This window comes from Falco biarmicus, chromosome 15 (assembly GCF_023638135.1).
Source record: "Falco biarmicus isolate bFalBia1 chromosome 15, bFalBia1.pri, whole genome shotgun sequence".
NCBI classification, from domain to species: Eukaryota; Metazoa; Chordata; class Aves; order Falconiformes; family Falconidae; genus Falco; species Falco biarmicus.
In genome coordinates, this window is record NC_079302.1 from 15,527,803 (window position 1) to 15,542,587 (window position 14,785).

Here is a 14,785-nt window from a genome sequence, read left to right on the forward strand (position 1 = left end):
TTACTGAATAAGCAGGAGGACTGCTGTACAGGGAACTTCAAATGGCTCATAGTGGGTATTGTCTTTCAGGGTAAAAAAAATCCTAAACCTAACCAAACCATAAACCCTCACACCAAACAAATAAACAGCCCACATACACACAAAAAAGCCAACAAAGATTTTGCTTACAGGTTTCTCCCTGTCCCCCTGCCACAGCCTGAAAGTTGTACCATTTAATTTTATTCCCCTGAATACCTGAAATAGCAGTTTCCTTTAGGGCATACACATGAAAAGCATAATAGTGTGCTTCATTGGAAAGAATTGTATTGACACTTAAGTATGTCTTGAAGGCAAGAGACAGAAGTAATGGAAACAATCTGAAGATAACACAGATATAACTTAGAAAACATACATAAACTTTAAAATTTTAACTTTGGATGTAGAAGGAAGTTTGTGCAATATTGTTGGTTACTATCAGATACGAACTAGAAAAGCATCAAGAACTCTTTTAATACATTCACAGGGGGGAAAGAGCAACATGGACCAACAGATGCCGTGACTCACTTTCCTACAGGCCAAAATGCAATTAAATCTTTGTAAAGAGTTTTTGGGGTTCATATAAGTATTTTGAGTGAGGCTGTAGTGTGTCCAAGCTGTAACGCAACCAGCAGCCAGTTATGGGCTACATCATATATAGATTATTCCACAAGGGGCTCTTACTATAACATAACACTTAGTTATAATGGACAGCAAAGGACTAGCATTTGATTAGCAAATATGACGGGGTGCCTAACCTTCAGCAGACGTTTTGTTGGCACTATAACCATCTCCCCACCACACCTCTGACTCTGCCGAGCGGTTCAATTCACGCACTGCAGAGCTGACCCCTCAACTTTACTTGCTGAGTCAATCCTCTCTCTGCACAGTCCTCTAGGCAAGGAGAGATCTTGAGGAGCATTAATTCAGCATTCCTACTAGCAATGCCATGTTTATACGTGTTTTGTGAATCTCTCCCAGAACTGGATGAAACGGCATAGCTGCCAACACCAGACATAATTCACCCAGTATTATTATGCTAGAAATTCAGCTCTGAACAGTTGGTTATTACTAGGTTAAATAAATGCCTCAAGTATAATGCAACATAGTTATGCTTCTAGGGTGGAAAAACCAAATACAAAAGGTAGATACCAGTTATGCTGGGGGTATTAAAAAGTCCTTAGCTCCAATTCATTTAAGGTTACCAAAGTTAATTAAAAATAAAACCAGCAAAATCAGCACAGCACTGTTTCTTGACTAATTTATCATGCAGTGGCATTTCATTTAACAATTATTCTTAATTTAAAAGCCTATACCAATGCAGCATACTACGACAACTTCTCATTAAAAACACAAAACAAAACATCTTTTCTTTGATCGGAGAACCCAGTACCACCTATAGCATCCTTACAACGGAGGTTCTTCAGTAAAGAGAAATTAACATCCTTAACGTCTTAATGGGAAGTCATATAAGCACTACTACAAATTGAATTATCTCTAAGTAGTAATATATCTTGCTTTCATTTGAGCATTAAAGAGTAAATTTATCAGTTACAGCTCCTCAGAGAGCACAATGGCTATGTCTGACACAAAAGACATTTCATATTGTTCGTCTCTGGGAGCGTTACAACAGTCCACAGGAAGTCAGGCACTCAACATGACTAGGCAACAACAGCAGCTAAGTAAACTGCAAGTGTACTAACCCCAATTTTGAGACACAGCCATTATAAATTCACTGAAGTATTAGTGAATTGTTTTTAAGAGCACATACAGTTACTGTATATTACACACATACACCTATTTCGTAAAAGTATGTAAAGAGTGAGAGAGATATTTGCAATGGATTTCTCTTATGCATTGAAAAAATCAATTTTTTTCCATTCTTAGTCTGAGGCACATTATAGTAGTTGTTTTTCACTCCTCATCTAATCTGATTTCATAATAAGTGCATAGAAATATTCAGAAATATGACACACTGGGAATTGAAATACAGGAAGGCAAGGAACAACAAGCATGTGAAATCCCAGATGTTAGGACCAGAATCTAAAGCAGCTTTAAAATAAACATTAAACTCAGAGAGGGGGAAAAAAAAAAAAAAAAAAAAAAAAGGCATGAGAACACCACAGTGGCTGGGATGTCACACAACTTAATAAAAATCAAAGAATACATTTAGCTATCTGCAGTGTAGGAGGAATAAATCAGGACACTTAATGCAAGTAAAATTACAAAGAGCTAATAGAAAGATGATAATTGAACGCATCTAAAATGTTTACTATGTTAAAAATGTGGAAGTGCTTTTAGATTTAAAGTCTTTGTTCAGCCACTGTACAAACCAGGTATTTTAGTGGGAACACTTGTTCCACATCGGGAGAGTACGAAAATACAGCTATGTTTTCAGGGGAGGCAATCTACCATCTCGTTGGTTTGCAAGAGATCAGGGCTGAACACGGCCCTCTACAATAGCTTGACAATGATTAAATTCACCAACATGCCTATTTTGCACTGAACTCCCTCCCACCCCCAAAGCAGCTTCTCTTCAAAGTTAGTAAATTACTTTTGCCCTTTGTTCCTCTTCACGTTCCTTCTTTCTTCTAACTTGAGGCACATAACATCATATACAACAACGAAACCAACACACCAAAGCAGCTCCAAGGCTGCTGTAATATTACACTGCACGGGTAAAATGCAAAGGCAGGCAGATTGCAGAAAATCTTCCAGAAATAGGATAGAGGAGCTAGTGCCACGCTGCTCCGAAGTTAAAGCAACAAATGGTGATTTCCCATAGGACAACTTCGTACAGGTACAGCAACACCACCTTTAGTTCTAAAGCCTGCTGAACCGATTCAGCTGGTATGTTATTGCCAATTGTCCTTCTTTTTATCTTTAAGCCTTCTAAGAAGCTACGTGTCTCTAACACGTGTTTTTCTGTGATTAAACCCTCTTGCACTGAAATAAAATTGAATGCTTAATATTTACAAGTAATTTTTGATATTGATCAAGAACGTCAGTGATTTCAAAGCAAGTGAAACATTTATTTGTATCAGCAGTGTAAAAATGCAATGGAATTTAATCACTCCAAATAACTGTTTGGCAATTTGCATAGTTCAGAATAACAAATGCTCTCTCCAAGTTTGTAAGAAATAAACCTGTAAGAAAAACCTTTTTGCTTCAGATACAGAAATAATCATATAGGCAGTTTCCAACCAAACAGCTCCACACCCAACAACAGGTCCGTCTTTGGTTCTTATCCCACAGAATTCCTCACACAGACAATCCCAGACTCCTCAACACAGTCTTATGCAACTATGCTGCTCTGATTCCACATGCCATTAGGTCAGTCCTCCTTCAATAACTTTAAGTCTATCTGTTAATATGCTCTTCTTGCAGCAATTCATCCAGTGTTTGCTCCTCATCATCTCCATCTAAACTCCCTACCTTCCGCCTAGATTTCTTCCTCACCTACCAACTTCTATTCCCACGTCCTGTGCATCACCTCTGCCTTTTGCCCCTTGCTCTCAGTCAAGCATCCAAACACTGGCAATGGTCCACAGCCACGACGGAAGGGAAGGTTTCCATAATCACTGTCTAGGGTACGTTTACTACTGATGGCTGTTTTAGAAGGACAGTAATAGCAATTAAGGAAACCAACAAAACCACCTCAGTTGCCATTTCTAAAACCTGTTTCAAACTGGCTAAATTTGGATGGAGATTTTAATTAAAACAGCAAAGAGACCTTGCTGGGAAGGATGTTTCAAAAGCAAGTGCGAGGTCACTAAGAAAAAAAGTTGTCTGAAGTTATCGAATACCAGAGCAGCTCCACCACAACTTCAGTTCTGCCGAAGTGGCTAAGCAAATGTAACTGCAGGTTAGAAAAAGTTCAGTGTAGAGGTAGGTAGGGAGAGTGGAAGTCTTCCACCCAACTGGAAAACTGCAGATAATCTTACTAAATCAAGTAGATAGCGTTACAAACCTCACTTCCAAACATCGCTGTTTCTTACTAGGACTACTAGGAAATTGCAATAAAACATAACTATACAGAATCTGCTCCAAGTTCACTTCTGATCACCCTTGTTATTTTCCTTCACTTTTGAGTGCTACAAGAAATGGTGCTATTTATAGATGGAGCATTCATTTCACTAATGACTGATTTGACCTTTCTGTTTAATGTCAGAGGGCTTTATTTTGGAATTAAACCCCTCAGCATCTACAGTTGTCTTCAAAAGCCACCAGGGCCTGAGCAACATTCTTACGTTACAGCTTGATTTCACATTTACTGCAGAAGTATGAAGTTAATAAAGGGGGGGTGGGGAAGCCCCTATTTTTAAACACTATCAAAATGCAAAAGGCACTACCCAATTAGAACATAGATACATACAATCTAGACATGCCTAAAAAAATTGTCATTTATGTGGAAGAACAGGTGCGCGCCTACATGTAATGAACATGCCTGCCTGTACGTATTGGTATATGTAAATAATGTGCTGAACTACAAATCTGCTGCAGTGTATTGACAGAATGGGTAAGGTAACAACTGTATTAAAATGTATTAAATGCCGTAGAGCCTAAGGACAAGTTAAAGCTAACTCTCCTCTATTGACATTACAAATTTTCCTCTGTTTACATGACGGATTGACCTACCAGTAGGAAAAAAACACTATTTAAAGACAAAACATTTACTTTTTTTTTTTAGTTGTACTTATATAACTTTGGTTGTACACCGCTTTTAATATGCTCAAACCTAATTTCATATAAAGTTAGATATAGTCAGTTTTATTTCTTTATTACACAGAAATGGAAAATGAAACCTGACAAATTTTGTGCTTCTGTTCATAAGTTTTTCATTCAGGTAGAGAAACCCTCTATCATTTCATATTCAGATTTGTCAAGTTGGCATTAGTACTGTATTAGAGAAAATGGAATACATCTACTGCTTAGCTACAGCAATTTACCTTTCACAATATGGATATGAGTAGAAGTACCAACACTAATGAGTTTGAAATTAACTTGTTATGAATTTGAGGTTCTAGTTATATGAAACTAAGTTACGGAACCCCTCCTTTCAGTAACTTCCTCCTCTGAAAAATTTAAGCAAAGCAAAAGGACTCCAAATGTTCCAAACTAAAAAATTTGCCAACACAAATTATCAAGTAATGTGCTTACAATAAAAGAAGTTGTGAATTTAATCTGCTTTTCAAACAGGTCTTCCAAAATTTAGTGTTTACTGGAACTATTTAGTAAAGCAGATGATAAATAATTATGCACAACATAAGTAAGCACTAAAATCCCTTTCAGTATTAAAAAACACTGTAGAAAAAAAATCATATGTATTAATTTAAAAGCATCACCTAAGTGGAAAACTTCTAAATTAGATCTATGCTGAATAGTTATGCTTCTGAATATGCAGAGCAGGTGGGACTGTTCCTCCGGGTTTTAGCACTTCAAACATGAGTTTTCAGACAAAAAAATTCTGTTGGTGTCTTTTGCTTTTAGGGTCGTTCCCCCACCCCCCCCGCCCCGAGTAAAGGCAACAATATTGTTTTAAGCAATAAAAGATGACCAATCAGTGGTAAGAGTGCTTTCAGAACTCAATTTCACATTCATGCTTTATCACCAAAATGCTGTTTTGAGGCAGAACCAATGTACTTTTCACCTATATATTGATTCCCATAAAAATATCATTAGTACCATCCAGCGTATATAACCGTATTAGTATATAATTAAAAAATTCAGAAGGAATAGCTTTTGAGACACTTATAATGGTGATTTGAAAATTGAAATGGCTAAGCAGATAGCACAGGTCATGTGTTCTTTCAGAAAGATTGGTAAAAACTTCTGTTAAAATAGCTACTTTTCCCTCAAGATCTCTACTCATTGTTTAATTCTCTTCATGAGGTAAGCTATGAGTAAGAAAGGTGGCACTGGCAAAAGTAGACCAATCTCAGCAGTAGGAGGAGATGAAGCTCATTTGAACAACTCTGGCTTCATCTTATAAGCAGGAACCTCCTGTCGTACTGAATGCTGTAGGAACAAGTGGAGGAATAGAGGTAATAGATCATACCACAGACCATTTTTAATTGGAGATAACAAATTTGTAAATAGTAAAAATGAAAGTAATAAAAAAACAAACAAAAGCTTGTGGACCTAGATTGAGGTTCTCCAGAACACGTCCTGTGCATCTTAAACGATACAATTTTTGCCTCCATTATTTGCTGTAAACTCTCAAGTAAGCTCTGCTATCAAAGCTTAAAGCAGTTAAGAAATTAAAAAATGTACCTGTTCAAGGAATGAAATAGTTACATGGCATTACTGAATATTTATTTTTGGGGAAACAAACCGTAAGGGAGGGGGCAAAACCAGAAAGAATGATTTGACTGGAAATACATACACACCCCTACAGTTTTAAAATACTACTCAAGGTAAGTTTTAAACCACCAGATAATTTGTTTGCAAACATAAAGAGACTGGTTATTTTAATAGAGAATAAATGTGGATCTACTGCATAAAATAAGCTTTGATGATAATATTATATGCAGAGCGACTAACAGCTTCCATGAGCAGGAAACTCACCAAAAATATAATCAGAGAGTCTGGCATCGAGCATTACATTGTCTTCAGAATCCAGGTTTAAATGATTACAACAGAAATATCACTGGTGATTTGAATGATCAGTTTTCAAGAAGAAAACTGTCTACATTTACGCATTTAAACTAAGGAGTGGGAATTCAAAAAGAAAACACATTGTAAATGTTCTGGTACATTAGGTTTCTAGATTCCCAAAGCAAAACAATATAAGAAAATTAACCATCAGAAATCAGTAAAGAGACTAGCAATTAGCTTATAGCAAGCTGTTTCTGACTAATGATTTCTCCACTTTAGTTTTCCCCAAAATCAAATTTATGATTTTCCCCTTCATTTTATATAAACAGTTCCAGAAATATCTGCAGTTATACACACCATGTGCTAGTGTTCAACACAAGACAGGTTGTAAAAGCAGTATTTCCAAGCTTTGGAATCACATAACCAAATAAGGCACAGAATATTTAATACATCAGCTATTTTTCATAGCATTTAAGGATACATTGACAGATGTACAGTATGAAGTTACAGGATTCAGTCCAAGGCAGTTTGTGTGATACATCTGAACATCTTAAAAACATTTGCAGGGCCACGACCTTATTTCTCGGGCGACAACTTGCAACTTTGAGTGCATACAAATTGTTTATTAATAATATTTTTTCTAAGTAATTCAGTACTACAATTTTGGCTTAGAAAGACAGCATTAGTCCTAAATGAACATCTGACATTTTAGGATGTCTTAAATATAAACAATCAAGTTAACTAATTAAAAATAAAAAAGTAGCAAAATAATTGCTATCCTAAAAATTTCAACTTTATCTAAAGCACTCTAAACTCACCTATGACAGCTTACGTTAAGACAGTCTAATCAGCATTCACCTAGAGACACATGCTAAATTTAAATTTCAGCCTGGTCCGAAGTATTTATTTGAAAATATTGAATGTGGCGCAAACCAACAATGGCATAAGCAAAATGTATTTGTCTGTTGTCTAGCTTTAAGTAGACAATCTGTATTGGTACCCATCTCTGTATCGTTTCTGGGTGGTCTTTATCAAGTCCTTTTACCTGTATCAGCCCCAGTTTCCAGCTATAACACTTCTTCTCCATGGTTTGGTTCATGTATTTCAGTTGTAAAATCTTCAGAGTAATGGCCATATTGCACAGTGTTTACTCAGTTAAACAGTATTCTCTCCCTCTCCTAACACGTCTGAGATGCATTACTGAGACAGACCAAGTTCCATTTTACTTCAAGTGGACTAAAGGCAAAAAAGTTACTTTTTACCTCCTTCACCGTAAGTCAAAGAGTTAAATACTGCACAGATACTTCTCAAGTCACATTACGTACATATGCCAGTTTGAGGCTATGCTGTTTTTAAGACAGGAGGAGTCTGCTTTGGAAATGCTCACCTGCACTTCAAGCTCAGTAAGATTCACCTGATGTTGATCTATTCAGACAAGCCTATTATTATTAGCTTCAAAATTATTTTCTTAAGCTAGCTGTCAAAAAGAACTAATGACGTGTGTGAGTATGTATTACTAGACATCCAGCAGCCCTATTCTAACAAGGGTCATTACATTGTCTCCACATCTTTCAGTCTATCTCAGTGCAGGTACGCTAATGATAGGCAGGTTGACCAGACCATTTCCAGACATTCCTTCCAATCTCAGCCACTGTGTGAGGTAGATACCCTCCCTGGGGCAACACATGCAGAAGACATTTGAAAATTTTGTCTCAACTTTATCCGTAAAACACACGTAAATGCTTCGGTAAAAATTTTTGCATGGATTATATATAAAATTTCTCGCCTAACCCAAAATACTTCCTGAATTAAAAATTCTAAGCAGTTGTGATTTCTACAGGAGGATGCTTTATTTAAAAACAGCAGCAGCATTACTATCTCACCAAGAAAGATTAGTATTATCTTTGTTCTGGTTAGAGGATTTTTGGATTATAAAAATCTTTACACAGTTAGCCTTTCGTGAAGCACTGTCAGGGATTAAAAACATCCTTATGAACATGTTCTCATACAATGAAATCATAACAATTCAACTTCCTTTTACGCAGAGCAGGAGAAGTGTGCCAATTAAAAGCTCTGTTTTGAAGCTTTAATATCAGCAGGTTCAAAACGGGTTAGGCAATAAACTAGCAAAAAGATTCTCAGCCCAGAGAGGATTTTTTTTCTATTTTTTTTTTTTTTTGTCAAGCACACTTTACATCTCCTAAGCTGTTTATAATGACAGAGTGCCAAAAATAGCCCAGCTAAAAATCACTGAATTGAATGCATCTGTTACAGAATTACTAAGAGCCCCAAAACACTGCAGAATATTAGAAAAAGGTCTTAAAAAAACCCAAGGAACAACAAGTAAAGATGGTATATTCAGGAAAACTATTTTTTATTTGTAAACAAAAACCAGCGCATCTACTTTAGGTACAACTGTATCTTCCTGTTCATGAATAGCAGCAATGTGAGTAAATACTCTGAATTTTTCAGTCAAAAAGTACCACAGCAGCATCAAACATCATGATTATCAAGTCTTTTGGACAACGGGATTTCAGCATGCAGGCTATTCATAGAACCATTTAGGTTGGAAAAAGGCCTCTGAGATCATCAACTCCAACTGTTAACCCAGCACTGCCAAGTCCATCGCTAAACCCTGTCCCTAAGCATTCCATCTACACGTTTGTTAAACACCCCCAGGGATGGTGATTCCACCACCGAAGTCAGGCTGACAGGCCTGTAGCTCCCCGGATCCTCCTTCCTGCTCTTCTTGTAGACAGATATCACACTGGCCAATCTCCAGCCTGCTGGGACCTCCCCGGTTAGCCAGGGCTGCTGATAAATGATGGAGAGCCACTTGGCAAGCTCCTCCACCAGCTCCCTCAGTGCCCTCAGGTGGATTCCACCCAGCCACATAGACTCATGCGCGTCTAAATGGAGCAGCAGGTCACTGACTGTGTCCTCCTGGACTTTGGGGACTTCATTCTGCTCCTCATCCCTGTCTTCCGGCTCAGGGGGCCGGGTACCCAGAGGGAAGCTGGTCTTGCTGTTAAAGACTGAGGCAAGAAAGCAAAAAGCACCTCAGCCTTTTCCTCATCCCTTGTGGTAATGTTCCCTGCTGCATCCAACAAAGGATGCAGATTATCCTTGGCTCTCCTTTTCTTTCCAACTTATTTGAACAAACATTTTTTGTTATCTTTTACAGCAGTGGCCAGCGTGAGTTCCAGCTGGGCTTTCACCTTTCTAATATTCTCCCTGTATAACTTTCCAACATCCGTGTAGTCTCCAGAGCTGCCTGCCTCTTCTTCCAGAGGTCATAAACTCTCCTTTTTTCCTCTGAGTTCCAGCCAAAGATCTCTGTTCAGTCAGGCCAGGCTTCTCCCCTGCCAGCTCACCTTTTGGCACATGGGGACAGCCTGCTCTTCTGCCTTTAAGATCTCCTTCTTGAAGGATGCCCAGCCTGCCTGGACCCCTTCAGTGCTGCCTCCCGAGGCACTCTGTCCGCAGGCTCCTAAACAGGCCAAAGTCAGCCTTTCAGAAGTACAAGGTAGCCGTTCTGCTGACCCCTCTCCTTACTTCTCTGAGAATCAAAAGCTCTGTCATCTCATGATTGCCAAGACATCCTCCCACCACCACATCACCCGCCACTCCGTCCCTGTTTGTAAACAGCAGGTCCAGTGGGGCATCTCCCCTGGCTGGCTCAGTGACCAGCTGTGCCAGGCAGTTATCTTCCACACACTCCAGGAACCCCCTAGACTGTTTCCTCTCCACTATATTGTATTTCCAGCACGCATCTGTAAGTTGAAGTCCCCCATGAGAACAAGGGCTAGCTGATTGTAAGCCTTCTCCCAGCTGCTTGTAAAATATTTCATCTGCCTCTTGATCCTGACTGGGTGGTCTGTAACAGGCTCCCACTGGGCTATCTGCCTTGTTGGCCTTCCCCCGGTCCTTACCCATCAACATTCAACCTTGTTGTTACTGTCATTAAGCTCTAGGCAGTCGAAACACTCCCTAACTTACAGGACCACCCTATTGCCTCTCCCTTCTGAAGAGTTCATAGCCATCCACTGCAGCACGCCATTCCCCTGCACCCTCAACAATGCCCCCCTCCTCACTAGTATGATTCTACTGTGTACCAGGAGGTTTTGTTCCAACTCAAGAATGGTAGTGTGGGTGAATACCAAGTCACAAGAACGCTCTTCACTAGCTCTACCCAAACCAACCAGTAAGTAAAAGACTCCGCCGACTGTTGAAAAATAACACAATATGGATCGCACTCCTCTCTTTGCTTCTTTAGCAAGACTGCACTGCTCCAGCTACGCTGACAAGGAACAGAGCTTACTTAAACCAGAGGAGCATTTAGCCGTCTTCTGCAAAGTCTATCCAGACTGCACAAAGCAAGACACAGGACTAGCTGGGGGCAAAATGCAGCAATTCCAGCACCTTACTTTGGCCCTGTTTGGCAAAATGCGTTTAGAATTACAGTACTATCAGTACTGTATAGACAGTTACATACAGGGTTTGTTGGGTTTTTTTTGCTTGCCCTTTTCTTAATTTGTATCAGCTGACTATTCTTATGACTACTTCTATGAGTCACCCAACTCTGTACAGACAAACAGACATTAAAGGAGACGTGGGGATAACACTAAACAGGTATTTTTTGGAAGAGGCACAATGAGACTCAAGGTGCAATTTCATGCTTGGTTAAAGGCAGGCTAAAACTGCGGCTACTACGAGGAGTCAACCTTCTCTCTGTGCTTACATTGGCTCTGGCAATCCTGAAGCTGTATAGCAAGTTGGGTCAGCTTAATAACTCCAGTGAAAATGAACTATATTCCCCTCCAGCCCCAGCTTCTGCACAATTACTACAGCTGATGTTAGGGGGCTGCCATAAATGTGCAGACAGGAACAGACAATTGGTGACTTCTCAGTTTGGCAGCAGGCAGTCTTGGAATAACACATCAGTCATGAAACATCATATCATTGATGAGGCATTGTTTTTCAGCAACATATGCCTTGTACACAGTTGGTCCAATTTTCATAGGGACAGCAACCCATCTTAGAAGCAAAGAAGTATTTTAAAGAAAATAATTCTATGATAACATTTGCTCCAGTTTTCTTTTCAGAATGAATTATTTTCCTTGAAATTTTCCTCAGGTTTCTGTAATAACACATATTTCAGCCTGAGGTGTTATATCCTTGCTGTTACAAGCAAATAAAAGTCAGGATCTTTCTAAGGGGAGTGCTTCATAGAAGCTTCTATTCGCATCTTGAGATAGGAATGTAGACGTGAACCTATAAAGCTCCCAGAACCCCCCCCACAAAGATCCCAATTTTCATTTTTATTTAATAGAGGAACTTCCATACTTCACTAGCACTAACTGGAACTCTGTGGACATTCTTAACCCTGTTAGCTGTCCTGAAAACCTTTGTGTGCACTTGCAAAAAATGGTAACATCTGTGATTGATCTATGTAAGCAACTTAGACTTCCTACCTTTACCTACCTGTGAGTTTCGATTTCAGTATATTCATCTTAAAATGCTACCTGGAATGCTCATCTTCACTACCCATGCCACTAAAACACAACTACAAAGGATTTGTAGAATTAAGTGTGTTAGAATTGGTTATTACATCACACTGATTATGGTAAGCAACCGTATATTTAATTTTCCAGTTCGAATTTTCACTTGACAGCTTCATGCAACAGTGTGCCAGAACTGAATATTAAGGTTTGACGACACGCTAAAGCAATTAACTTAATCCCCAACAATTATAAGCATCTTAATTAAATTTATGGACTCTTTCCTCTCTCGTTCCCATGCTACTAAACAGGAAAAATAATAAGCTATCTTTCCAAAATTACCATATATGAATTGATGTACGTTGCAAATCTAGAAGATAAAGCATTTCAGAATTCATTTAGTGTGAAGAAATTAAGTTTAGCACAATATGTAAATGGGATTGGAGGTATGAATCACGTATATACCTGATAAATAGTGGTAACTGAAGGCTAAATTGCATTGTGTTTTTCACAAAAAAACCCCAAACCAAACCAAAGCCACCACCAAAGGAAAAATACAGTTTATCTACCATAAGAAAAGTTGTCTCCAGTACTCGTTTGTGAACACTGAATTATAAATAGGCTAGAGGATTGCTCATACAGTAATAGAAGAACAAAGTCTCACACGTTATTTTCTCCATCACTGATAAAATTAACTACAACAAAATAGAATGAAGTAATACTGAAATCTTCAAGAAACAAATTATAAGTCAGTCTTGAAAACATTCTTTGAATGAACTATAAAACTATTTCCAGACTCAAGATTAAGAAAATGCAGCCTGGCTTCTGATGGAGTTGCAAAGTGAATACTAGAGTACAGCATCACAAAGCACAGGTAACAATGCTTCAATGAGGAACACAGAATTATTCAGAACAAGCATTAGCTCTGATTACATTATCATCAAGAAGTAGGAAATGTTTTTAAGTTATTCATTTTGGCAGTTACGCTTTTAAACCCTGAATTTTCAAATTGTAGATATCAAAATAATTAAAACTAAAAAAAAAACCCACAGAAGTAGCAAAGTTATATGATCACTGAATACAACATTCCAGAACCAATTCTTTAGGATCATCAATGAAATTTACTAAAGTATTAGAAGGAAACTGCAATGCATTAGATTGTATACTTAGAGCGAGACGTAATTTTAGGAAGGTATTTAACACTTTTTATGACTTACCAGCAGTGAAGTCATTATTTAAATCTATAAAAGCATGAGAGTGCGGTATATACATTTTACTTTGAGTTTCCAATGCAGCATGCCATGAGAAGTTCCTACAGACAAAAGTAAAAAGCAATACATTTCATCAATGCTTTGGGACTGTTCGACATGAAAGTATACCTTTTATAAAAATAACTGTGAAACTTTAAATGAAATTGAACAGTAAGCATGCTCTTCTAATGCTAAGCTAAAATTACTACTTAGCTTATAATATACTAAGTAACTAGAGTAATTGCCTGAAAAGTTCTGCAAAGGATGATTCATAGCACAGGGGCTTCAGTTAGTTTTTAATAATTTTCTAGAGTAACTTTTTTTTTGTAGACAGAGAAGTCTTACTGCCTATGAAGTGAAATTTAGTGCCTAGACTTCGACCGTAAATCTTGAGACACTGATCACTGTGCTCCCCAGTTTCCTCAATCAGTTTTACTATTGGTACTTCTGAAATCTACTTTAGGATTAATAACAATGAGCAAAAATGGACACAATCACATGCTGCTAAAGCAGCTCATGCCTGCTGCATGTGAACGGACTTTATTTTCAGTCACTTAAAAATCAACACAAGAATTCAACTCTCATGTTACGATGGACTACAGGCTAATTATGTAATTTCCCAAGCAAGTGATAGTTTTACGTATTTATAAACATAAATGCCCTGCTGGTTTGTGTTCTAGAAATGACTGAACTTCCAGCAAACCTCCCTATTAGCAGCGCACTGAAATGTAACAAATCCTTCAAAATTCACAGTGGTTGAATCATCAGATACGTTATTTTCAGAACCCTGAGCTAATACCCTCAGAAAAATGTCAATACACACTATAGAATGCACTATACAAAAGCATTACTGTCTGTAATGACTTTGTTTATTCCAATGACATCATCTACATATTACTGAAGTCCTTATCTTCTATGACTCATTTTATTGTGAGAAAAAAGAAATAGGCTTCTTATTGCTTCCCAAAGATCATAACTAAGTCTTAGAAATGTTAAAAAGAATCACTTCATCTTAAAAATTTTAAATATTCTCTATAGGTTTTTCATCTATTCAGTTTTGAAGATAGCCAAGAAAGTTAGTTATAAAGCTCTAATATAAATTTAAAAACATTTTAGATTAAAAACAGATGAATGCTTTTATAAGCAGATGACATAAAGCTGTTTTCCATGTACAAGACATTGCTCATCCTGTTACCTATAGCACTTAATCTTATTCTGGTCTGTAATGAGTAAGCATTATGCTAATATTACTGGATGCATTTCTTCAACAAAAATGAACTAAAGCTCTCCCAGTTTTCCATATCTTCAAAAACTCATACAATTTTTCAATATATAATCATTGCAAGGTGTTCAGAAACTCCCTTGTGAATTTGAAATCTCTGTTCCATAACCCATCAATTTAAATAAAAGTAATGGTGATAA

At 37.8% G+C, this 14,785-nt stretch overlaps 1 protein-coding gene across 3 annotated transcripts in view; it reads right to left on the minus strand.

Annotated features, from left to right (window-relative positions):
* Window positions 1-14,785, minus strand: part of ITFG1 (integrin alpha FG-GAP repeat containing 1) — an 88,186-nt gene that overhangs the window by 63,319 nt on the left and 10,082 nt on the right. For 2 of the 3 annotated variants that reach the window (XM_056360938.1, XM_056360941.1), the window contains exon 6: window positions 13,331-13,425. The exons of the other annotated variant lie outside the window; for it this stretch is intronic. In XM_056360938.1, the coding sequence (XP_056216913.1) occupies window positions 13,331-13,425 (95 nt within the window). The remainder of the gene's footprint in view (window positions 1-13,330; window positions 13,426-14,785) is intronic. 3 annotated transcript variants of the gene reach the window in all.